Consider the following 24,898-nt stretch of genomic DNA (forward strand, 5'->3'; position numbering starts at 1 on the left):
ATGACAGATGTTATCACATTATTACCAACATGTAAAAGTCTGTGTTCCAATCAAATCATCAGAAATAAAATGTCCAGCTGTTAGAGAATGGATGCAAAAGAAGTAAGGCCAATGTAATGTACAACTTATTATGTAGGATAAAATAGTTAGGATTTTATAGTATCAGAATGATGTAATGTACAACATAGAGTATATAGTGCAGGGGTCAGGAGTATGTAATGTACAACATAAATTATATATTGTAAGGGTCAGGACTCATAATATTGGTATTCAGTAATCAGCGAAAGTTGCAGACGTCCCACACCGCTGCCTCCCATCTCCCGAGACTGCACTCAGTGTCTTGGGTCTGAGACTATACAGACATATCCCTCCACCCGGCACAGCCAGCAGATAACAGAGTAAGTAACTTGGGTATGGGGCAGGAGACCCAAAACACATACCCCAGGTGATTAGATCTAGTAACACCTATGGTGAAAATGGACATTTTGCTGCCAGCTGAACCCCAGAATCTCCATAAATCCAGTCTAGATACATAAATTGTGTCTGCAGCACAGAGAAGGAAGATTATCCGAGAGAAATACAGGAATACAGGATGGGGAACACAGCTCAGGAAAGTGACCAGGGGATTACAGGCTGATATCACCCAGTCCTTGCCCTACTCTGGACCAATCAGTGAGCAGTATGGGTGGAGGAATGTATTTAGTGTTAATGACCCACCTGTGCTGATCTCTGTAGGAGTGTCCTCCTCTATAAATGTCCTCGTTATTCCATCCTCCTCCATAGACTGCTGATCATCCCTCACATACGTCTCTTCTTCTTCTGATTTAACCTCAAATTCTATATCGATTGGATCTCCACTCTAAATCAAGAAAATGAGAGAGAATATCATCTGTAAGATATAAGATTTGATATTGTGACATCACATATAAAATCCACACATTGTCTTTATAAGTGTGTTTTATAAGCTCCGTCCCACCAACCTTGCAACAGTGAGGGATGGTGTGACCTTCCTGTGTGGAATCCCGGGAATACAGAGGATGAGGACATCTCTCTGGTGGGTTCCTGGTATTTGGTGGCTCCATCATATCCTTGTGTCCTTCTGAAAACTCCCCCATCACTCCATACTCCTCATCCTCCTCTTTATACTCTTCTTCAACAACAATATTATCCTTGAGGTTTCCACTCTGAAAATATAATAAAGCATTCACTGAAACAAACATGCTGTGTACAACTCAGAACTACCAACAATTGTCAATCATCTACCTGATGATGGTGAGGGATGGTGTGACCTTCCTGTGTGGAATCCCGGGAATACAGAGGACGGGGACATCTCTCTGGTGGGTTTCTGTAGCTGGATGACTCCACCATGATGTCCTGGTACAGATCTTTGTGTTCTTTAAGATAATCTGACTCCTCCATCACCCCATCCTTATCATCCTCCTCTTTTATCTCTTCTTTAACCTCTTTAGAATCTCTCAGGTTTCCACTCTGAATATATAATAAAAATGAAATCAATGGTAACAATGCAGATAATGTACAGATCCTAATGATACTATCAGTGATTGTTCCTCATCTACCTGATGATGGTGAGGGATGGTGTGACCTTCCTGTGTGGAATCCCGGGAATACAGAGGACGGGGACATCTCTCTGGTGAGTTCCCATTACTGGATCCATCTGTAGGAAACACACACACTGACTGAATACATTGTTTCTATGTGTTTATCAGATGATGGGGGATCTAGGTGGACCCTCCGTACTGCTCTCTCCTTTACAATAAAGTCTCCTCTTACCCGGTGATGTGAGGGGCGGCTGATCATCCATCATGACGTCCTTGTAGAGATCCTTGTGTCCTTCTAAATACTCCCACTCCTCCATGGAGAAATAGACAGTGACATCCTGACACCTTATAGGAACCTGACACACACAATGATACAGTCACCATCCAGACACATCCCTTGTCTGTTACTGGATAATGTCCCAGAATTCCCAGCACCGCTCACCTCTCCTCCATCATCTCTCTTGTGACTTCTAGAATCTTCTTTGTATTTCTCTATTCTATCAGGGAGGGAGGTGGAGGCAATGTGATGGTCATATGATCTCCAGACTTCACAGGAGGAAAACTCTAGATCTGAATACAAATAGTAAAACCAAATGATATTCCCAGAATCCTCCTCACCTCATCATTCAGGTCTCCATTTTATTAAAGCCCCACTTCAGACTGAGGTATAATTTACCCCACAGGACCCCTCACACTACACAGGTTAAAAGTTTGTTGCAGACATTCTAATGTCATTACATACAATGCAGGACCAACAGTTCTACTTTGCTAGTGAGGGTGCCAAGGGTCCGCCCACATCCTAAGAGCATCAGAAAAAAAGGCAGATGGAGGAACATTGGGAGGAGGAGCTGTGAGGTCAGTGTGATGTCATAGGACATATAGACTCTGGATGGAGGGACATTTGAGGGGTCCTCTATATGAGGCTCCCATGGAAACCAAATCATTGATCCTGGGTGTGTCCTACCTCTCCTAAACTGAAGAGTGAACTTTGACCTTTACCATACAGAAATCTGTCAGGAATCTGTGAAAGTAATCTCTCATGTGATCAGGTGATGTGCGGAGGAACGGAGTGTAAATAGCAGACAAATTTCTCCAGAGCTCCTAATGGTGGGGATGGATTTTGCTGAGTGCTGGTGTCAAGTTTTCACCCTACAGGGTCACTACACAGAAAATCAATCCAAGGAAACAACAGGCAGGACGAGGAATAGCAAGAAGGAGCTCAGAGACAAATGAGAATATTGCTCAGCCAATGGGAGATTATCTCAGCATGACTTACATAATGAAGGAGATGAGGGGAGGGGGAGGGGAGGAAGTCACTTATGGTGACCATAGAGACATGGAAATTCAGCTGGTTCAGCAGGGATCGGTCACATTTCCATCCATGTGTGGTCACTGCCGGATAAAAGTCACTCCATCAGCGGCTGCAGCCAATAGCTTCATCACTGATCTGTGTATTCTGAGAGCGGAGGAGCGCCCCCCATTGTCAGAATACAATAGTGCAGCGGGGAGGATTCCCCCATCCCCCTCCAATGTGTGGATGGGGGAATCACTTCAGTTTTTTCCTCTCATCCCGCTGGATGAACGATAAAACTGAACCATGTATGGCCAGATTTGGAAGCGAAATATATTAATCATCAACTGATCCCCCTGAAGGGGTTAATCTACATATTACCTCCTCTGCCACCAGATCCAGCAGTGTATTCTCTCCACGTCTTACCCTCATTGTCCTGTATGTACCTGACATCACTTCCTGTCTGTATTCCATAGAGTCTTCCTGTCTGGGTAGAAGTGAGATCACCATCTTGTGGAGCTCAGAGGAACTGCAGCCCCGAGAAACATCTTGTAGTGTGAACACGGCCTTGTGCTGTGTGTGTATGTACTGTATATCCTTATAGATGGGTCATCTCCACTCCCACCAAGGGGGATAGAAATATATTACTGCTCGGGGGGGAGACATTTTGGCCCCTTTGATTTTGCAGTAAAATTGATTGCAGATTTAGTCATGTAGAACATCTGTTATATGGATACAAAGAACCCCAGCCGAGAGTAAAGGGTGGAAATGGCTCCTGATCCCCAGATTTGGGCTCCACAAGGTGGTGATCTCACTTCTAGACAGGAAGTGTGTATGTCAGGGGTAGGCAACCTTATAGAGGTGGAGATCTACCTGAACATAACGGGAGAAGTCAAAGATCACCGAGCACAGTGCCGCCTCCTCACACCAGATTATATATATAAGATATAATTCATTATATTATATATATAAAACATACATATTTCAATACCCCTAAATAACCCCCCATCCCCCACCACTAATAAAAATTGTATAATCTGTTAGTATAGACTGATGAGGTGAGAAGGTGATTGGTGGGAAAGGTGACACGTCTCCAGAATGAAGAGAATGTTCCGGCCCCACAAGTGGGGAAATGTTCTGATCCTGAAGGGGTTAATCTACATTTCCACACTATATATGTGTGTATCATCATCTGCTGGAGATAAAAGACATCACAGTGACTATGGAGGAAGAGGACGGACATGACGGGGGGGGGGTTACTGGGTGTAAATAGAAAATAAGGGCGGCACAGTGGTGTAGTGGGTAGCACTTTCGCCTAGCAGTAAGAAGGGTCGCTGGTTCGAATCCCAACCACAACACTACCTGCCTGGAGTTTACATGTTCTCCCTGTGCCTGCGTGGGTTTCCTCCGGGTACTCCGGTTTCCTCCCACACTCCAAAGACATGCTGGTAGGTTAATTGGATCCTGTCTAAATTGTCCCTAGTATAGGTATGAATGTGAGTTAGGGACCTTACATTGTAAGCTCCTTGAGGGTAGGGAGGGTAGGATATGAATGTACAATGTATATGTAAAGCGCTGCGTAAATTGATGGCGCTATATAAGTACCTAAAATAAAATAAATAAAATAAGATCTTATTACCTCCTCTGCTGCCACTTCCAAACATGTATCCTCTCTACTTTCGCCCAACTCACCTCTCACCTGGAACTTCCTGTGTGTATCTGACATCACTTCCTGTCTTCCATAGAGACTTCCTGTCTGGGTAGAAGTGAGATCACCATCTTGTGGAGCTCAGAAGAACTGCAGCCTCAAAAAACATTTCGTAGTGTGAACACGGCCTTGTGCTGTGTGTGTATGTACTGTATATCCTTATAGATGGGGTCATCTCCACTCCCACCAAGGGGGATAGAAATATATGACTGCCTAGTCCAGCCTTTCTCAGCCAGGGTTCCTCCAAAGCTATTGTGGAGCCACTTATTAAGAGGGTGATGGAGATCTGGTGAACGCACAATCTGAGTGTGAGCACCAAGAGAGCACGGGATTGGTGTTTGATGAAGGAGGTGTTTTGTAGCCCACTACGCAGGGTTTGCTGGAGCATATACTGAGATTTGGAGGAAGAAGCTCTGGAGGTTTTGGAGACATTTATGGTGGTGATGTCATTTATTGAAGTATAAAGGAGACATTGGATGGACTTTGATGTCACTTTATGGTTTATCACTGGATACTAATGAGGTGAAATGAGTCGATGATTTATCACAGATGATGTCACATCTTTTTCTTTGATGATAATAGGGCGGTGTTTATGGATATAAGGGGAGGGGTCATTGTATTGATCACCCATTTCCCGATGCTGGACGATGCGAGAAGCTGACACTCTATAAGAAGTCTTGTCTCTGCCAGCTGGGGAGATAGGGAGTGGGAAAACTAGTAGTTTGAATAGTATTTGGATTTGAATAGTAAACTCCTTCATTGTTCTCAGCTAGGAGTGTCGGGGGTTTCATTGACTTGTACACAACGTCTCTTCCACAACAAACTCTTCTCTAGGAATCTATGAACTGGGGGATAGATTGTGTCTGTGGCCCCAAAATTACCTTTACTGGGTTTTAACTGACATTTTGTGTTTCCTAATCCATTGCACTAATATTGTGTGATATAAAAAATTGGAACTACCACCATTTTATTTATTTCCCGCCTCGACTATTGCAACTCTCTCCTTAATGGCCTACCCTTAAGCAGGCTATCCCCCCTTCAGTCTATTATGAATGCTGCTGCTAGACTAATACACCTCACTAATCGATCCGTGACTGCTGATCCTCTCTGCCATTCTCTTCACTGGCTTCCCCTACCCCACCGTGTAAAATTCAAAATGCTAACCATAACATACAAGGCCATTCACAACATCGCCCCCATCTACATCACCAACCTCATCTGCAGATATTGCCCAAATCGTCCCCTCCGCTCCTCCCAGGACCTCCTGCACTCTAGCTCCCTTGTTACCTCCTCCCATGCTCGCCTTCAGGACTTCTCCAGAGCCTCTCCCATCCTCTGGAACTCCCTGCCCCAGTATGTCCGATCAGCCCCTACCCTGTCCACCTTTAGGAGATCCTTGAAAACTCATTTATTCAGGGAAGCCTATCCCACACCCACCTAACAACTGTCCCTGAGCCACCCCCATCAAATCATTCTTTGCAGCTATTACCTTTTGTACCACCACCCCCTCCCTTTAGAATGTAAGCTCTACGAGCAGGGCCCTCCTGTACCTTTTGTATTGAACTGTACTGTAATTGTGTTGTCCCCCTTATACATTGTAAAGCGCTGAGTAAACTGTTGGCGCTATATAAATCTTGTATAATAATAATTTTATTCTCTAATATGGAAATAGGTGCTAATAGGCTGCAGGAGATCTTCTGAGGCATATAAAGGGAAATGGTTGCTAATAGGCTGCAGGAGATCTGCTGAGGCATATAAAGGGAAATGGTTGCTAATAGGCTGCAGGAGATCTGCTGAGGCATAAAAAGGGAAATGGGTGCTAATAGGCTGCAAGGGATCTGATAAGAATATAGGAGGGTGTTGAAAAGAAGCAGATTTCCTACAGCATATTAGCAACCCCCCCCCTTTTTTTCAGCAGATCTCCTGCAGCCCATTAGCATCTATTTCCTCTGCTGAGAATAAAATGGTGGTGGAATTATTTTTTCCTTTATATCATTTTATTTATTTTTTTACTAAGTTGTGTGTTTTTTTATTTTTTATTTATTTGATCCAAGAGACAAGACCCACAGGGTAAACATAATGAAGATACAGAAGCAAAACATATTACATGGACATGTGTGGTGCTACACCTCATAACAGTTTGTAATATTACAGGAGAGGAGAGATTAATGACAGAGATTCAGTTGATTTCCAGAGTGTATAGTAGGTCAAATCTTCTTAATATATAGTTCTACTATTCATATTGTGCACTCCCTTACCCTATAAGAGCGTGTTTGTATGCTTGGTGAGAAAATACAGTGCTATTCCATGAGCAGAAAGAAATAGCATAGACAGTAGGTGGGGAGAAGAGGGAAAAAAAAGGGAGGGGGGGAGAGGGGGGGGTCCACGATCGTGGATCCACAGAGTAGCTAGGTTATAGCATGACCCAGTGAGTTTGTCATAAAGTAGAGATGCGACAGGAGAATTTGTACGATTCAGACGCCTGTGTCATTTCCCTGGATGGCCTGGCCCTCTTTCGAGAACACAAATAGGTTCCAAAGCATCCAAGTTTTGGAGTACTGGTCCCATCGATGTCTGGCTGTGAGAATAAGGTCCTCCATTTTATTTCCTCAACCTTTCTAAGCCACAGGTCTACGGTTGGTGGATGTGGGGATTTCCAGTGGAGGGGAATACATGCTTTGTCAGTGTCAAGGAGGTGACGGATTACGGACCTCTTATAAGATCTGTCTCAGGTTGCTTGCATCTGCCGGAGTTGTCGGTCGCTGGTGTGTCGTTCCCCCCCCCCCCCCCCCCCCCACAGTCCTATAAACCGAAATCAAAAAATTTTCCTCTCTTAAGTACTAATCCCAACATCTGGGCCTTTGTCACACAAACCTCTCAAGCAATTGAAGAGTCTAACTTTCGTCCCTGTATATCCTCGAATTTAAATGCAAACCAAAAAGCCGCCATTAAATCCCTTGAATCTAACCAAAAAATAATAATTAAACCCGCCGATAAAGGCGGGAATTTAGTTATCATGGAAACTTCCCAATATATCAACATGTGCAATAAGATTTTATCCAATCGAGATTGGTACCGCCCTATTTCTAGAACTTTAATACAAAATTTCAATACTGAATATTATAACATCATTTTTAAGGCATATCATAAAGGTATCATAGACAAGAACACGTGGGACTACCTTTATGTAAGGGACCCACGAATCCCCACTTTCTACGCCTTACCAAAGGTACACAAATCCATCCTGGAACCTCCAGGACGTCCCATAATATCTGGTTGTCTATGTCTAACGGAAAACGCCAGCAGTCTGGTAGACAGCTATTTACACCCTCACGTTACCTCTCTCTTTTCATATATTAAAGATACCATAGATCTATTAAGAACCATCGAAGGTATCTCACTCCCACCAGGCACCCTTTTAGTTGCACTGGACATTGAAAGTCTATATAACACTATTCCCCACAGTAAGGGCATCGAAATTGTGAGTAACCATTTGTACGAGAGAGGTCCTCCATTTGAGGAATATAATGAATTTGTTCTGGAACTTCTCAATTATATACTGAGACATAACGTCTTCATGTTTAACTCTTCCCACTACCTCCAGGTGCAGGGGGTTGCGATGGGGACTAAATGTGCCCCATCGTATGCCAACCTGTACCTGGGGGGGTGGGAAAAAGACCTTTTTTCCAGGGACGACCTGACCCAGTTATTGGAAAAGGTCGTTTCCTGGTATCGCTACATAGATGACGTGTTGCTATTCTGGTCTGGGTCAGAAACGGAGTTGAAAGAATTCTTTAGAATAATTTCTATTAATAACTTTAATCTTTGTTTTACTATGGAACATAGTACAACTGCGATTAATTTCCTTGATCTCACTATTTCCATTGATGCCAATGGAAAATTAGACTCGTCACTTTTCAGAAAACCTTCGGCTGGGAATACTATTCTCCACGCGGATAGTTCACACCCAGGCCCCTTGCTGAAGAGCATTCCCTATAGCCAGTATTTACACTTAAGACGCAATTGCAGCAAGGACGTAGACTTTCAGACAGCAGCCAAAGACCTGTACAGAAGATTACTATCCCGTGGATATAGTCACTCATGCCTCAAAAGGGCATACAATAGGGTCAAAATACAAAATAGAGACTCGTTACTTTTTTTCAACTAAACCCCCCAAAAAATCCGACACGGTAAGATTGATTACCCGTTACTCTAGTCAACATAGAGAAATTAGGAACATCATAACCAAATTTTGGCCTCTTCTATTTGCTGATCCAGCAGTCAGCAAACACATTAATCCATTTCCTGAAATTACCTATAGACGGGTTCCCTCATTGAAGGACCGTTTAGTCCACAGCCATTTCCAAGATACCTCAAAAAACAAGAAATCCCCTTACATAGGTATTTCTCCATGCGGTAAATGCGACATTTGCCGCTATGTAGAAAACACGTCACAGTTCTTACTTCCTAATGGACAGTGGCACTTAATTAAATTTAATGCCACCTGCCAAACTCCGGGTATAATCTATTTAGCTCAATGCATTTGCGGTGGCTTTTATGTCGGTAAAACGAAACGACCATTCTACAAACGAATTAGAGACCACATAAAACCCATTTTGAAAAAACAAATGGATACAGCCATTGCCAGGCATGTGGGTCTGTACCATAATTTTAACCCTAGAACCATTAAATTCTACGCTCTGGAGCATGTCCCGCTGGACGAGAGAGGCGGCAGTGTCGATCGGACACTGCTCCAGCTTGAAGCCTGCTGGATTTATGCTCTTCAAGCTACTCATTTTCCGGGCTTGAACGAAAGCCTTAGTTACAGGCCCTTCCTCTGAATGTTAGCTGCCTATGCAACATTCCCTGATGTCATTTTCCATCTGACACCCCCTTTTTTTTTTTTTTTGTGCCCCTTCAGTTCTCCCTTTTCCCCTTCATCATCTTCCCCTCATGTTATCTATATCATATGATTTGTTATTATTATAAATGTATTTATAATATATTTTGTAATACATTGTGTATGGGATCAACAGATATTGATGTGTAACCAGTCTTTAATGTGTAATTTTGCCTTAATGCAACCATATTTTGACTTGCATGTAAACGTGTTGTCCCTCTGGAAGTGCCGATCGAGATTGGAAGATCTGTGGTCTCTTCCTACTCGATCGGCTACCCCTTTGGCCCATCTTGATCGGACCACTTTCAGCCCGGTCTCTGCTGAAACAGCGGAGGGGGGCTATTGCACCCACACGGACGCCCGGGGCACACCCTTGAGATGTGCCCACCCTGCGCCGTGCATTCCCGCTGTACCGTTTCCATCGCTGGGCACCTTGGAGCCCCCCCCGTCCTCTTCACCCCGTGACGCGGCTCCTGTGCGGGAGGAGCCGCTGTGCGCGGTAGTGCGCATGTCGGCCTCCTTCGCCGGCGCTTTGCCTTATGGGACTTGAAGTTCGGACGGGGTTTTTGGGCATGCGCACTGGCGCCATCACGTCCGCATCGAGCCGGCGTCGTCACACGCCGGCTCGATGGGAAGCAGTATATAAACCGGCATATCTGACAGCTATGTCTGCCAGAGCCGGAGGACGCAAGCCTAGATTTCGACAGGGTAAGTGACTGGTTGTTGAACACCATACCCTGCCTCTACTTATGCCTATAATCTTTTCTCCTTACTTTGTTTTTTGTACCCTTGCCGAGTTACAACTGTGCTTATATAGCCTTGGCTGTTACATCCAGTTAATCTCTGCACTTTGAGCTTAAATACATTATTATAGACTCTCATTCTTTGTTTGTAAATATTTCTTTAAATTTAATTAAATTATCTAGCCCAGCAATCTCTATGTGTAGTGACAATACTCTTTGCTTTTATTTTACTCCTTAGCTTTAACATATTCATTATCCAAACATTCCTGGCAATCATTATTTCACCACTACCGCTGACCACCTATCTTTGGTTGCAGTTCTAATTAATTCTCGGCGTAAGTGTTAATTGACTGATTTAAATTTCATCCTTTCTTAAACCTAATTAACCCCTGGCATAATAACACTTTTCCCTGACACTGAATGTCTATTATCTATACAACAGCTTCTCCTTACTGCTCCCTGTGGTTGCTAATGAGCCCCCTTGCTGTCATGCTTGGCTGTGTCTGACTATGCCGGTTCTGACGAGATTTTATAGGGTCAACTTCGGGGGTAAGCCTTTATGGATACTTCAGAGTGACAACACGTGCTTTTTCATGATATTTAATGCTGTATCAATATTAAAAATTATTTATGTGCGTATATAAAAACTTTTCTTTTTTTTCTCTTTTCTTTATTTTTCGTAGAATTACTAAAAGTTTTGGATGACTCACTATACAATTGCATATCCCTTGAAAAAGCGACAAATGTGAAACATGTCGGGCTAGTATGCAATAATTACCATCTGTGAACCTGTAGTGTATACTTTTTCTTGTCATCCCCTATTTTTGACCATCTTGTTTTAATCCTATCCCAATGGGAACATGTCTGTTACTTTATACAATATATGTGTTTTTTAAAAAAATGTAAACAATAAAATGTTTCTTTTATTATAAAAAGAGAAAAGATATACAGCTTTTCCTTTTACTTAATTTGTTTGCACCGTGAAAATCTCTTTCCTTTGTATGTCTACTAAAATTATTTACTTAGGGATGTGGTGCCTACCTATGAGGGTGTTTTTCCCATTTTCGGAGCCAAAACTCTAAACAACCTCTTATAAGTGTTTTCCGGGGTTGTGGAAGCATGGAGGAGAAAGAAGGCGGGGTCGTCTGGAATAGGACGTTCTGTGAATTTCTTGTACGATTTGGCTGACATTTCTCCAAAAGTCTACAATCTTGGGGCATGACCAGAAGATATGTAGGAGAGTTCCTTGGTCCCCCTGGCACCGCCAACATAGGTCGGACGTTGCGGGGAAGAATTTTTGCAGTAGCGATGGGGTTCTGTACCACCTCGACATAATTTTGTAGTTAGTTTCTTGAATTGTTGTACAGATGGAGGATTTTTATGTGAATCTGAGGATACAATGTCGTTGGCTGGGGTTGAATTGACGATATAGCTCCCGTTCCCACTCGATCAGACCCGGAGGTTGGTAGTCCACTGGGGGCGCAATCAACAGGTTGTAGGTGAGAGAGTATGTGTGGTAGAGCTCCAGTCTCTGTATGGGTTTCTACTTGGTGAAGGGCTAGATTGGTGCGTCTTGGGGCTGCCGAGAATGCGATAGCCCATTTCTTGATCACGTCCAGCATCTGACTTTTCTGCTGGGAACTTATTTGAGCCCCTGTTTGAATTTGATTAAGCAAGTGGGTGGCTTTTGTGGCTTGCAGGAGGTCTGGCAGGGCCTCTAGGTCAGTCTTGCCTATAGGGGTAGGGCAGATATGCAGTATGAGCAGGGCGCGGTCATGATACTCTTTAAGCATGTTTACATGGACTGCGTGCTGTCACTGGTCATGATTATCTAGGCTAATCACATAGCTAGTCTCAAATCTGCGGAGGATTTTGTACTGTCCTACCAAGGTGTGCAAGAGTTTTTCCTGGGGGTGAGGGAGTATCAGGAGGTCTTGTTGGCCCTCGGTGAACTCTCGTCTGTGGGGCCTGCAGTCATACCACTTCTTCTGATATGTCTGAGCAGCTTTGAAGTGGCTGTGGGCCATGCCAGCAAGTAGGGATAGGCGCTCACGCAGTTCCAGTACATAAGGTGCAACTGGGGTGCCAATGTCCTCAACCTCCCCTTCTCAATGTTCCTGCAGCAAGGTTAAAAGGGCCTCAGAACTTCCACCCGTATAGGAGTTGGAATGCGGGGAAGACAGTGGACTCTTGCGGCACTTCCCAGTATGCAAACAATAGATGGGGAGGAGTTTTTCCCAGTCCGCCTCACTGTCTAAACAGGCTTTCAGCATGCCTTTCAGGGTCCATTAAAGCACTCACAGAGGCCGTTGGTTTGGGGGTAGTCCAGATGGCCCTTACCCCGCACCTGCACCACAGGGATTGGATTACATCTGACATGAACTGGGTGCCTTGATCAGTCAGGATCTCACTGGGGAATCCCACACAGGAAAAAACAGTGATAAGCACTTCCACTATCTTAGTTGCTGAAATGCTAGACAGGGTTAAAGCCTCTGCTTAGCAGGTCGCTTGGTCGATTACAGGATATATCCACAGCCACCCTCTGAAAGGGTTCCTCAATGATGGGCATGGGGCCCTGGGTCACCCCTTTCTTTGACAAACTTCACAAGTCTGACAGAAGTGAGCAACAGACTGGGAAATGCATGGCCAGTAGAATGCTTGGGTCAATCTTTTTTCTGTTCTCCTTTTCCCAGGTGTCCAGCTAAGGGGATAACATGGGCAATTTGGAGCAGAGGGAACCTAAACAGTTGGGGACTATCAACTATTTGCTTGCAGCGCAGGGTTGTAAGGCAATATCATAGCCCTTGCTCCCAAATTAATCATTTTCTACCCTCCCCTAAGGGTCCTGAATCTGCTTGGGGACAATATGTGCTCAGTGTAAGGTCAAAGTCCAGTTCCTGTTTACATTTTTCATGGTCCAAGGTCATTGTGGTATTCAGGTCAGGGTTGGTAGCACTAACTGGATCTAGGGCAGGGGGGTATGCAGTTGGGTTGGGCTTCCTCAGGTGGCAGACCTTGGCTGGCTTGGCTCCTTGTCACTGCCTTGACATATTGGCAAAACAGCTCTGCTAAATCATTCCTAAGCAGAACATCCTCAGGAAGCCCGCTCATGACTCATCCCATAGTTCTCTGCCCATCAATCAGGACCTCTTGCAGGTGGCACTATTTCCGCTCAAGGTAGGAAGGGACTAGTTGATGACCACTGTAAACTCCACGGGGGGGGGTATTGACCTTTGAGAGGGTCACTTAGTTACTGGGGGGTGGGGGAAACAGCTCTTCATCCAGTGACAACTCAACGTATTTGACCTGACGAGTGTGGGCAGAGAGAGTGGTGCGGTGGTTCCTGAGGCAGTTGGCCTGCAGGTGGTTACACCCATAGCACCAATGGTCCGGGAACAGCCCAGATGGTCAGGGCCAATAGAAAGGTGCTGGGGATGGTCCTGGGGTTGGAGCAATGGGTCACCAAAAAGGTAGTGTGGAGATGACAGGCAGTGGTCAGCCAGGGCTCTGGGTCTTAGGTGGTTTGGTCACCAGCTTATTTCAATGTGGCTTGATGGTAAGGACCTCATCCGCCAGTGCAGCAGTCCACTCAAGTGTGACAGGGCTCCTTTCCTTCACCCACTCTCACACCTCTGCCGGGCACTTGTCATAGAACTGTTCCTTTAGAAAGGCTTCAACGTGTTCAATGGTGAGGGTCTGTTCTCTTCCAACCAGCGCCGGCAGGCCTGTGATATTTTGTGTGTATACATTTTGATGGATGGCTCAGAGTGACAAGAAAAGGTCCTGGAATTGGATCCGGTGGGTTTCTGGGGTTACAACGTCGTATTCCAAAACAGTCTGTTTCACCCTATTGTAATCTCAATTCCACTGGGTGTCCTGGTATGCGACAGCTGCACCCCTTTTTAGCATGCCTACCAGATAACACACCCAGTCCGCACAGGCACCTCCAGCAGCTGACATAAGTGTTCAAAGTCTTGTAAGAATCCTTCCACATCCCCTGAAGCTTCCCAAAAGGGCTTAAAGTCCTTATGAATCACCCTTGGTGGGTTAGGGAGGGAATCTCATCCTCTGAGGCCTCCCAGGGTTTCCCTCTCATCAGCCCTCCAGATAGCCTCTCGTCTGTCATCCAAGGTAGCTACAGACCCAGGATGGCCATCTCCTCCTCATACCAAGTAATCCAGGGGCTCCTCGAGCTTTGGTCAGCTGATGCAAGGCGTTCAGTCTCTGGCTGGGGAGTGTCCAAACTGTCAGCTTCTCGAGGCTAACTTCCTTGATAGCACTGACAAGCTCATTTTGGGACAGGCCCCTGCAGGCAAGGCCTAGTTCCCAAGCTCTTTCTTGCAAACTTGCCACAGTCCAAATCCTGTATTCGCTAGCCCAAGTTAGGTCCAGCGTTAGGGGCCTGTTGCTCTCCATCATCTTTTTCCATGTTCTGATCCCCCTGCTGCCACCAGTTTGTGACAGAGGTGCAGGTGGGACAGAACACACGCAGCGAGCAGGAGTTACACGCAAGGTTTTTATTGAAAGATGGGGACCGGCAGAGAGGGGCAAGGGTCAGAGTTCAAAACAAACTGGCACAGTAAAGGTTAAGCCCAAAACACAGGGCAGTCGCCCAGGCCCACAGCAGGAGTAGGCAATGATTGGATACAACACAGGTTCAGTGTTCAGCACAGGGCACAGCAAGTGTTAAATCTTTGCCATGCCCTGTGCTGAGAACCTAAGTTTCCAGGACAAGGCACAGCAAAGGGTTAAGTACCCAGCACAGGCCACGGCAAGGGTTAAATCCTCAGCGCAGGGCATGGCAAATGGTTCATTCCTCAGGGCAGGGCACAGTAAGGGTTAAATCCCCAGCACAAGCCTGGGCACACAGCAAGGATGGCAGAACTCTGGCACCAGAAGTTTTAATTCCGTAGCACAGGCTGTGCACACAGAACTCTGCCATACTGAGGGTTAAGTCCATAGTACACAGCTGGGCACACAGGAAGGATGGCAGAACTCTGCCACAATAAGGGTTAAGACCATAGCACAGGCTGGGCACACAGGAAGGATGGCAGAACTCTGCCACACTAAGGGTTAAGACCATAGCACAGGCTGGGCACACAGCAAAAATGGCAGAACTCTGCCACACTAAGGGGTGAGTCCATAGCACAGGCTGGGCACACAGCAAGGATAGGAGCATGGCAGCAGAACAAGGGGGAGGGAGCAGGGAGACTGAGGTTGCCTTGGACCCGCTCCGGTATTTATCTCGGGTGCGGGATGCTATCCCGTCACCAGGCAACACAAGTCCTGACATCGGGTTGCCTTGAGAACCAGCCCCTCCCCCTCTACTTTGGCCATGCATAGGGAGCATGGCCTTTGTCTCCAGCGGGCATGTAGTGCGGGAACAGCAGGACTGTGCCATGCCCACTGAGACAGGGGAGGGGGGTGCGTGGAGATAGGCATGTAGCTTGCATGTGGTGAAGCCACATGCAGGTGCAGTGGAGAGGCAGACTGCTAAAATGAGGTGGTGAAGCCCTCAGTAGGAGGCAGCTCCCTGGCGCTCAACACAGAGGTTATGTGGTCTGTGTGTGGACGCCAGGGAATATATTGGCAGAGGGCTTGAAAATGTGGTGAATGGTGGGCAACCATGACACCTGGGAAAACTGAAATTCAGTTTTTCCACCTTTTAACAGATAACCCTAGAAACCCTCACTCTGCTTGGGTTAAAATCCCATGAGTTTTGCCTTCTCTGTAATACTCTCTCATGCCTATGATGGTCTAAATAGCAATACCAGGAACCAAAAAAGGATATGTGGTGACTATGGTTTATTACAACAAGCCCTGTATGACCCTATGTGATCCAAGTGTCGCATTGTCTGGTGAGAGTTCATCTGCATGTGAGTCCTTCGCAGTGGTGTGTGATTGATGAGGAGAATCGGTGGCACATACGGCTAATTTTATGATTATTTGGGATATTGCACTTAACATTGATACTGCAATTGCAACACAGTTCCGAAAATACGTGTCACTAGAAGCATAATTCTACTGTAAATTCATCATTTTTGTTGTACTATGTACTATGGATATTGTTTCTTTTCCTTCTTTTTATAATCCTTCTTGGAAGAAATAAAGGAGAGAGGGATATCAGACTTACATATTTGAAGGAGGGATACACCTGGAGGCCAATGTTCTGTATGACATCATGCTTGATGTGACCCATTCATTCACAATAGTCTGATATTTTGGTGACAGTCCAATCTTTTAGTACATTTCACGGAGGTGTTGGTGAGTGATTGGAGGAGATTTTTGCACCGGGACAATGGATGATCTGGAGTGTACCATTTTATGGACATTTAGCCAATTTGTTGGTGGATATATGACAGCTAAAGGAGATTATTATTACATAATCTATCATTGGAGGATCATAGCATTGAGAATATATACAGCATTTCTGTTAAAGCTGCATGATTAATCGTTAAAGACTCGAGATCGTGATTCTACCCCCCCCCCCCCTCCCAAACTTAACACAGCATTTCCTCAATTCAATGCAGAGTTCTCTGCTCAAGCCGACAGCTGTCAAAAAAACAAAAAAAAACAGGCAGCTTGCCAAGTTTATCACAACATAAAGAGAAACATTGTAACTTTTGGTTCTTTTAGATCAAAGGAATGAACTTTGGTCTGTAAATGAGGTCAGTTTAAGAACATAAAGACTAAACCTTTTTCTAACATTTGTTGCTTACAAGTTAAAATCAGTATTTTTTGTTAGAAAATTACTTGGAACCCCCAAACATTATATATATATATATTTTTTTAGCTGAGACCCTAGAGAATAAAATGGCGGTTGTTGTGATATTTTATGTCACACTGTATTTGCGCAGCGGTCTTTCAAACACAATATTTTTGGAAAAAACACACTTTAACCACTTCAATACCGGGCACTTTCGTCCCTTCCTGCCCAGGACAAGTTTCAGCTTCCAGCGCTCTCACACTTTGAATGACAATTGTGCGGTCATGCTACACTGTACGCATATGACCTTTTTATCATTTTCTTCCCACAAATAGAGCTTTCTTTTGGTGGTGTTTGATAAGCACTGGGGTTTTTATTTTTGCTAAACAAACTAAAAAAAGAGATTTTGGGGAAAAAAAAGTTTTTCTTTGTTTCTGTTATAAAAGTTTGTTTTCTCCTTCACTGATGGGCACTGATGAGGGGGCACTAATATGTAGAATTGATGGGCACTGATAGGCACCAATAGACGGCACTGATATGTGGCACTGATGGACACTAATAGAGGGCACTGATGGGCAGCACTGATGATGAGGTACTGACAGGTGTTACTGATGGGCACTGTGGTGGGCACTGACTGGCAGCTGATGAGCACAGATTTTCAGCTGTGGTGGGCACCTCTCATTGGGGGGTGAGCTGATAATGTGTTGATTTTCAGCATAGACCCCCCTCTGACAAGGAGAGCCACCAATCGGCTCTTTCTGTCAGCACGAACCGAGGAAAGCCATTTACCGGCACTTGATCAGTTGTGATTGGTCACAGCTGATCACGTGGTAAGGAGCCTCTGTCAGAGGCTCCTTACCTCAATCAGAGATGCGGTGTGTCAGACTGACATGCCGCACCACTGATTGCCGCGTTGCATGCCCCCACAGGCCGCCAGCATGTTGTCCTGAAAGAAGTCATATGACGCCCAGTCAGGATACCAGAACCACCGCCAGGCTGTCATTCTGCTATAGGCCGGGCGGGAAGTGGTTAATGAAGTTAAAAAAAAAAAACTAAACAGTAAAGTTAGTCCGATTTTTTTTTTTTTGTATAATGTGAAAGATGCTACGAGAATCATGATCTTTATTCTAAGCAAAAAAATTGTGATTCTGATTTTAGCCAAAATTGTGCAGTTCTAATTTCTGTTTGTATGGGGAGATAAGTTGCTTCCAGCTGCTGGGGGTTATTTGTGTATATGACACTTTAGGGGAATTGTCCCGAGCACTGAATATATAAATTTATGATGGCCGGATGAATGCTTGTAACATTTGTCCAAAAAATATTTAAAAATTAGACCTCTAAGTGTTTGTGAAAGCTTACACCACAAAATGTACTCAACCAATGAAAGATAATGACTCCATTTTTATTTTTGTACTGCTATCGATGGCCAACATGGTAAAACACTTCATCCATGTCTTTGGTGATCTCTGATCTCCTTATCAACTGTTTTTTACATGATGAAGATCAGCCATGGAGTATATCTGAGGTGTATATCAGGGTGTGCTTCTTCCCCACATGAGATCTGTGATGTCCAGCAACATTCATATAGAAGACATTTCCCACACTCAAGGCACTAATACACCTCGAGGGTTGTGTGGGATCCCTGATGTACAGGAATTCAGTGAGGAACAATTCCCTCACTCAGGACAGGAATATGGCTTCTCCCCTGTGTGAGATCTCTGATGTGTGTAAAGATGGGACTTGCTTGAAAAACATTTGCCGCACTCAGGGCAGGAATACGATTTCTCTCTGGTGTGAGATCTCTGATGTTTGTAAAGATGGGGCATCTGTGAAAAACATTTCCCACACTCAGAACAGGAATATGGCTTCTCCCCTGTGTGAGATCTCTGATGTTTGTAAAGATTAGACTTGTTTGAAAAAGATCTCCCGCACTCAGGGCAGGAATACGGTTTCTCCCCCGTGTGCAATCTCTGATGACCGTGAAGACTGGACATATCTGAAAAACATTTCCCGCACTCAAGACAGGAATATGGCTTGTTCCCCGTATGAGATCTCTGATGTCTGTAAAGATGGGACTTGCTTGAATAACATTTCCTGCACGTAAGACATAAATACTGCTTCTCTCCGGTGTGAGATCTCTGATGTTTGTAAAGATTAGACATCTGTGAAAAACATTTCCCACACTCAGGACAGGAATACGGCTTCTCTCCTGTGTGAGATCTCTGATGTTTGCAAAGATTGGACTTGTTTGAAAAAGATCTCCCGCACTCAGTACAGGAATACGGTTTCTCCCCCGTATGAGATCTCTGATGTCTATGAAGACCAGACATATCTGAAAAACATTTCCCGCACTCAGGACAGGAAAATGGCTTCTCACCCGTGTGCGATCTCTGATGTGTAATAAGTTGTGATTTTAGTAAAAAATATTTCCCGCACTCAGCACAGGAAAACAGCTTTTCTCCTGTGTGAGATCTCTGATGTATGGAAAGATTGCACTTCTGTGAAAAACATTTCCCACACTCAGGACAGGAATACGGCTTCTCACCTGTGTGGGATCTTTTATGCATATTAAGATGGGATTTATAACGAAAACACTTCCCACACTCAGTACAGGAAAAGCTCTTATCTGTTGGAAGGACGGCACCGTCCCTCGCAGTCTGAGGTTCCTCAGGATAAGAGGAATACGATGGTCCATCTACACTGTGTGGTGCCGGATGGACATTTGAGGTAGCCGGGTTTTCTCCTGGACTATACTGCGTGATGTCCTCATCTTCTACTTTACAGTCTGGAGACAAAGTGAGACAATCCTCTGAGGTTTTCCTCATCTCCCGTCCATCTACTAAAATAGAAATAAAAAGATTATTACTAGACATGAGCTGATTGGTTCTCCTAAACCAGGACTCCGCCCACATCAGGCAGCTTTCTCTCTGAGGATCTTACAATTCCACCCTCAAGGTAACTAGTAAATGGGTCCTCTGATCTCCTACCAGATCATTTCTTTATTCATGGACCTTAGTGAGAGAGTTTGGAAACAACGAGAACTGTCTTTTATAGGAGTGACAGTGATGAGGGGATTATAGGACGAGTGTCCCCCCCCTCTATCACTCATTGCCATCTTCCCAACACAAGAAGTCCTGCACTTCCTTATTTAGTCCATGATTTAGTCATGAATAACAGCGGGGCTGAGCCCCACCAGAGGTCAGAGAGTGAGGATGGGGGGAGAACAACCAAGATGAAGACTGGACTGATCCTGAAGACCATCATCTTTGAGTTATTGACTCCTCCCTCATTATCACTTTCTGTTTAAGCTTCCAAAGTTTGAGGATGTTATCACATTATTATCAACATGTAAAAGTCTGTGCTCCAATCAAATATCAGATATAAAATGTCCAGCTGGTAGAAAATGGGTGTAACAAAAGAGAATACATATTATGTGTATATATAGCAGTGGGTAGAGGGGAGAGAGAAGAAGTCAGGACTATGTAATGTACAACATATTGTATAAGATACAACAGATAGGACTATATAGTATCAGAATGATGTAATGTACAACATAGAGTATTTAGTGCAGGGGTCAGGAGTATGTAATGTACAATATAAATTATACAGTGTAATGGTCGGGACTCATAATATTGGTATTCAGTGGTTGATTAATTTTTACATGAGACAAGTTGCAGAGGTCCCACACCGCTGCCTCCCATCTCCTGAGACTGCACTCAGTGACTTGGGTCTGAGATTATACAGACATATCCCTCCACCCGGCACAGCCAGCAGACAACAAAGTAATCCTGGGAGAATTGTTCTGAGATCTTGCCATACCTGGGCACGAGGCAGAAGACATAAAACGCATACCCCAGGTGCCTAGGTCTTGTACCACCTATGGTGAAAATCCACATTTTGCTGCCAGCTGAACCCCAGAATCTCCATAAATCCAGTCTAGATACATAAATTGTGTCTGCAGCACAGAGATGGAAGATTATCCGAGAGAAATACAGGAATACAGGACGGGGAACACAGCTCAGGAAAGTGACCAGGATATTACAGGCTGATATCACCCAGTCCCCGCCCTACTCTGGACCAATCAGTGAGCAGTATGGGTGGAGGAATGTATTTAGTGTTAATGACCCACCTGTACTGATCTCTGTAGGAGTGTCCTCCTCTATAAATGTCCCCGTTATTCCATCCTCCTCCATAGAGTGCTGATCATCCCTCACATACCTCTCTTCTTCTTCTGCTTTCACCTCAAATTCTATATCGATTGGATCTCCACTCTAAATAACAGAAAATACCATCTGTAAAATATAAGCTTTATTATTGTGACATCACATAAAAAAATATAATAAAATAAAAATCCACACGATGACTCTATAAGTGTGTTTTAGAAGCTCTGTCCCACCAACCTTGTAACAGTGAGGGATGGTGTGACCTTCCTGTGTGGAATCCCGGGAATACAGAGGACGGGGACATCTCTCTGGTGGGTTCCTGGTATTAGGTGGCTCCATCATATCCTTGTGTCCTTCTGAAAACTCCTCCATCACTCCATACTCCTCATCCTTCTCTTTATACTCTTCTTTAACAACATTATCACCCCCGAGGTTTCCACTCTGAATATATAATAGAACATTCATTGTAACAAACATGCTGTGTATAAATCAGAACTACCAATCATTGTCAATCATCTACCTGATGATGGTGAGGGATGGTGTGATCTTCCTGTGTGGAATCCCGGGAATACAGAGGACGGGGACATCTCTCTGGTGGGTTTCTGTAGCTGGATGACTCCACCATGGTGTCCTGGTACAGATGTTTGTGTTCTTTTAGAAACTCTGACTCCTCCATCACCCCATCCTCATCATCCTCCTCTTTTATCTCTTCTTTAACTTCAACTTTAGAATCTCTCAGGTTTCCACTCTGAATATAGAATAAAAATGACATCAATTGTAACAATGTAGATAATGTACAGATCCTAATGATACAGTGATTGTTCCTCATCTACCTGATGATGGTGAGGGATGGTGTGATCTTCCTGTGTGGAATCCCGGGAATAAAGAGGATGGGGACATCTCTCTGGTGGGTTCCCATTACTGGATCCATCTGTAGGAAACACACACACTGACTGAATACATTGTTTCTATGTGTTTATCAGATGATGGGGGATCTAGGTGGAGCCTCCGTACTGCTCTCTCCTTTACAATAAAGTCTCCTCTTACCCGGTGATGTGAGGGGCGGCTGATTGTCCATCATGACGTCCTTGTAGAGATCCTTGTGTCCTTCTAAATACTCCCACTCCTCCATGGAGAAATAGACAGTGACATCCTGACACCTTATAGGAACCTGACACACACAATGATACAGTCACCATCCAGACACATCCCTTGTCTGTTACTGGATAATGTCCCAGAATTCCCAGCACCGCTCACCTCTCCTCCATGATCTCTCTGGTGACTTCTAGAATCTTCTTTGTATTTCTCTATTCTATCAGGGAGGGAGGTGGAGGCAATGTGATGGCCATATGATCTCCAGACTTCACAGAAGGAAAACTCTAGATCTGAACACAAATAGTAAAATCAAATGATATTCCCAGAATTCTCCTCACCTCTCCATTCAGGTCTCCATCTTATTAAAGCCCCACTTCATACTGATGTATAATTTACCCACAAAGGACCCCAACACTTCTCAGGTTAAAAGCTTGTTGCAGACATTATAGGTTCATTACATACAACACAGGACCAACAGTCCCACTATGCTAGTGAGGATGCCAAGGATCCGCCCACATCCTAAAAAGCCAGATGGAGGGACATTGGGAGGAGGAGCTGTGAGGTCAGTGTGATGTCATAGGACATATAGACTCTGGATGGAGGGACATTTGGATGGGGAGATTTGAGGGGTCTTCTATATGAGGCTCCCGTGCAAACCAAATCATTGTTCCTGGGTGTGTCCTACCTCTCCTAAACTGAAGAGTGAACTGTGACCTTTACCATACAGAAATCTGTCAGGAATCTGTGAAAGTAAGCTCTCATGTGATCAGGTGACGTGCGGAGGAACGCAGTGTAAATAGCAGGCAATTTTCTCCAGAGCTCCTAATGGTGGGGATGGATTTTGCTGAGTGCTGGTGCCAAGTTTCCACCCCCCAGGATCACTGCAGGTGTGGAGAAAAGCTGTGTAAGAGGATATGGAGGAGAGATGAGGAGGAGATCCAGGAATCAGGATAAAGGTCAGGACAAGCAACAGATGAGCGCATCCAAGAGATGAAGCCGGGGTCACTACACAGAAAATCAATCCAAGGAAACAACAGGCAGGACGAGGAATAGCAAGAAGGAGCTCAGAGACAAATGAGAATATTGCTCAACCAATGGGAGATGATCTCAGCATGACTTACATAATGAAGGAGATGAGGGGGAGGGGAGGAAGTCATATAAGGCGGGGCTTGATAAATTTACTTTGAATCTAGGAGTCAGCTGGAAAAGTTAAGAGACAGTTTTTTTAGGGCAGTGTGGGTTGTCAGCACCCGGGGCTGGGCAAGTAATTTGTGAGTAATCTATGAGGTGCAGAACGTAGGACATGGGGTGCAGGAGATGGATGCATGTAATGTGGTGCAGAAGACAGGACATGGAGAGCAGGGTACCGGAGAAGGGTGTAGATCACTGCAGGGGTGCAGTGTGCAGAATGCAGGAAATGGGGTGCAGAACACAGGACAGGGGGTACAGGGTAATGGAGAAGGGTGTAGGTCACCACAGGGGTACAGTGTGCAGAATGCAGGACATCGGGTGAAGGGTGTAAAATGTAGGACATGGGGTACAGGATACCAGAGAAATGTGTAGGTCACCACAAGACATGGGATGCCGGAGAAGGGAGCAGAACGCAGGACATGGGGTGCAGTGGAAGGGTACATGGTGCAGAATGCAGGATACAGGGTACCAGAGAAGGGTGCAGGACATGGGGTTTGGGGTGCAAAACATTGGGTGGAGAATGCAGGACATGGGGTGAAGGGTGGAAGGCACTGCAGGACATGGGGTACAGGAGAAGAGTGGCGTTTGCAGGACATGGGGTTCAGAATGCAGAACATGGGGTACGGAATGCAGGACATCATGTGCTGAGTGCAGAATGCAGGACATGTGGTGCAGGGTTCAGAACATGGGGTTCAGGGTGCAGAAAGAAGGACATGAGGTTTAGGGTGCAGAACATAGGACATGGGGTGCAGAGTGTAGGACAGTAATCCAATCCCCTCCCCTGTGTCCTCCTGCATGTCCTGTACATCTCCCCCAGCAGTGTGTGAGAGCAGAGTGGATGGAGAGGACATCTTGTGTACATAAAGCAGCATGTCCCTCCCTGGCTGGTTTCTTAGCTGGCTGCTTTGCAGGCTTGTCCTGGTTACTCCTGTAAGGACTCTGTAGTCCTGTTTCTCAGCACCTTGTGGAGATCTTTGTGGCAGTGCCGAGGTGGCTCCATGTTGGAGATTCGGTCCCGCTCCTTCCTCTCTGTTCTGCCGGAGGGCTCTGCAGGGACACAGGCAGCTGTGGGGGGAAGCAGGAGCCGATGGTGACAGTAATGCGGCCGCGGAAAGGAGAAAGATCGGCAGCGGGAGCTCAGTGAGATGAGTCCTCTCATGTCCTGTCCTGTCCAGTCCACCCCTCACTTCACAGGTCGGGAGCCATCATCTCCTCCTCCCCTCCCGCCTGGCCCCGCTCCGAGCCACATTCCTGTCTGAATAATGTGTCCGGGTTTCAGGCAGAAACATTATTCAAACCAACAGTGAGAATGACAAGAGCCCAGGGGCCAGGACACCATTTCTAGTCACCATGGTGACCTGGGATGTGACCATAGAGACATGGAAATTCAGCTGGTTCAGCAGGGATCGGTCACATTTCCATCCATGTGTGGTCACTGCCGGATAAAAGTCACTCCATCAGCGGCTGCAGCCAATAGCTTCATCACTGATCTGTGTATTCTGAGAGCGGAGGAGCGCCCCCCCATTGTCAGAATACAATAGT

The 24,898-nt window shown here is 45.3% G+C and overlaps 3 protein-coding genes across 3 annotated transcripts in view; all 3 read right to left on the bottom strand.

Annotated features, from left to right (window-relative positions):
- The window catches only part of LOC141121905 (uncharacterized), a 619,894-nt gene that overhangs the window by 217,403 nt on the left and 377,593 nt on the right, over positions 1–24,898 (bottom strand). The window lies entirely within an intron of this gene.
- Positions 1–24,898, bottom strand: part of LOC141121822 (uncharacterized) — a 40,270-nt gene that overhangs the window by 14,966 nt on the left and 406 nt on the right. The window contains exons 2-8 of the mRNA XM_073611538.1: positions 22,328–22,455; positions 22,118–22,241; positions 21,904–22,001; positions 21,591–21,818; positions 21,308–21,511; positions 21,037–21,178; positions 18,596–19,746 (exon numbers count right to left, since the gene is read on the bottom strand). Of these exons, the coding sequence (XP_073467639.1) occupies positions 18,596–19,746; positions 21,037–21,178; positions 21,308–21,511; positions 21,591–21,818; positions 21,904–22,001; positions 22,118–22,202 (1,908 nt within the window). The 5' untranslated portion in view covers positions 22,203–22,241; positions 22,328–22,455. The remainder of the gene's footprint in view (positions 1–18,595; positions 19,747–21,036; positions 21,179–21,307; positions 21,512–21,590; positions 21,819–21,903; positions 22,002–22,117; positions 22,242–22,327; positions 22,456–24,898) is intronic.
- LOC141121889 (uncharacterized) lies at positions 641–4,567 on the bottom strand. The gene is made up of 7 exons (XM_073611644.1): positions 4,490–4,567; positions 2,002–2,129; positions 1,792–1,915; positions 1,578–1,675; positions 1,264–1,488; positions 981–1,184; positions 641–859 (listed from the first exon to the last, which is right to left on the bottom strand). The coding sequence occupies exons 1-7, from the start codon at positions 4,512–4,514 to the stop codon at positions 656–658; spliced, it is 1,008 nt and encodes a 335-aa protein (XP_073467745.1). The 5' UTR covers positions 4,515–4,567; the 3' UTR covers positions 641–655.

Source organism: Aquarana catesbeiana, unplaced genomic scaffold (assembly GCF_042186555.1).
Source record: "Aquarana catesbeiana isolate 2022-GZ unplaced genomic scaffold, ASM4218655v1 unanchor233, whole genome shotgun sequence".
In the NCBI taxonomy this organism is placed as follows: Eukaryota; Metazoa; Chordata; class Amphibia; order Anura; family Ranidae; genus Aquarana; species Aquarana catesbeiana.

Excerpts from the sequence above, each read along its gene's own strand:
- LOC141121889 (XM_073611644.1), bottom strand. The coding sequence starts at position 4,514 with ATGTTTGGAAGTGGCAGCAGAGGAG. Across the intron at positions 1,916-2,001 it reads AGAGAGATGATGGAGGAGAG|GTTCCTATAAGGTGTCAGGA; the intron begins GTGAGCGGTGCT and ends TGTGTGTGTCAG. Across the intron at positions 1,489-1,577 it reads CCATCCCTCACCATCATCAG|AGTGGAAACCTGAGAGATTC; the intron begins GTAGATGAGGAA and ends TTATATATTCAG.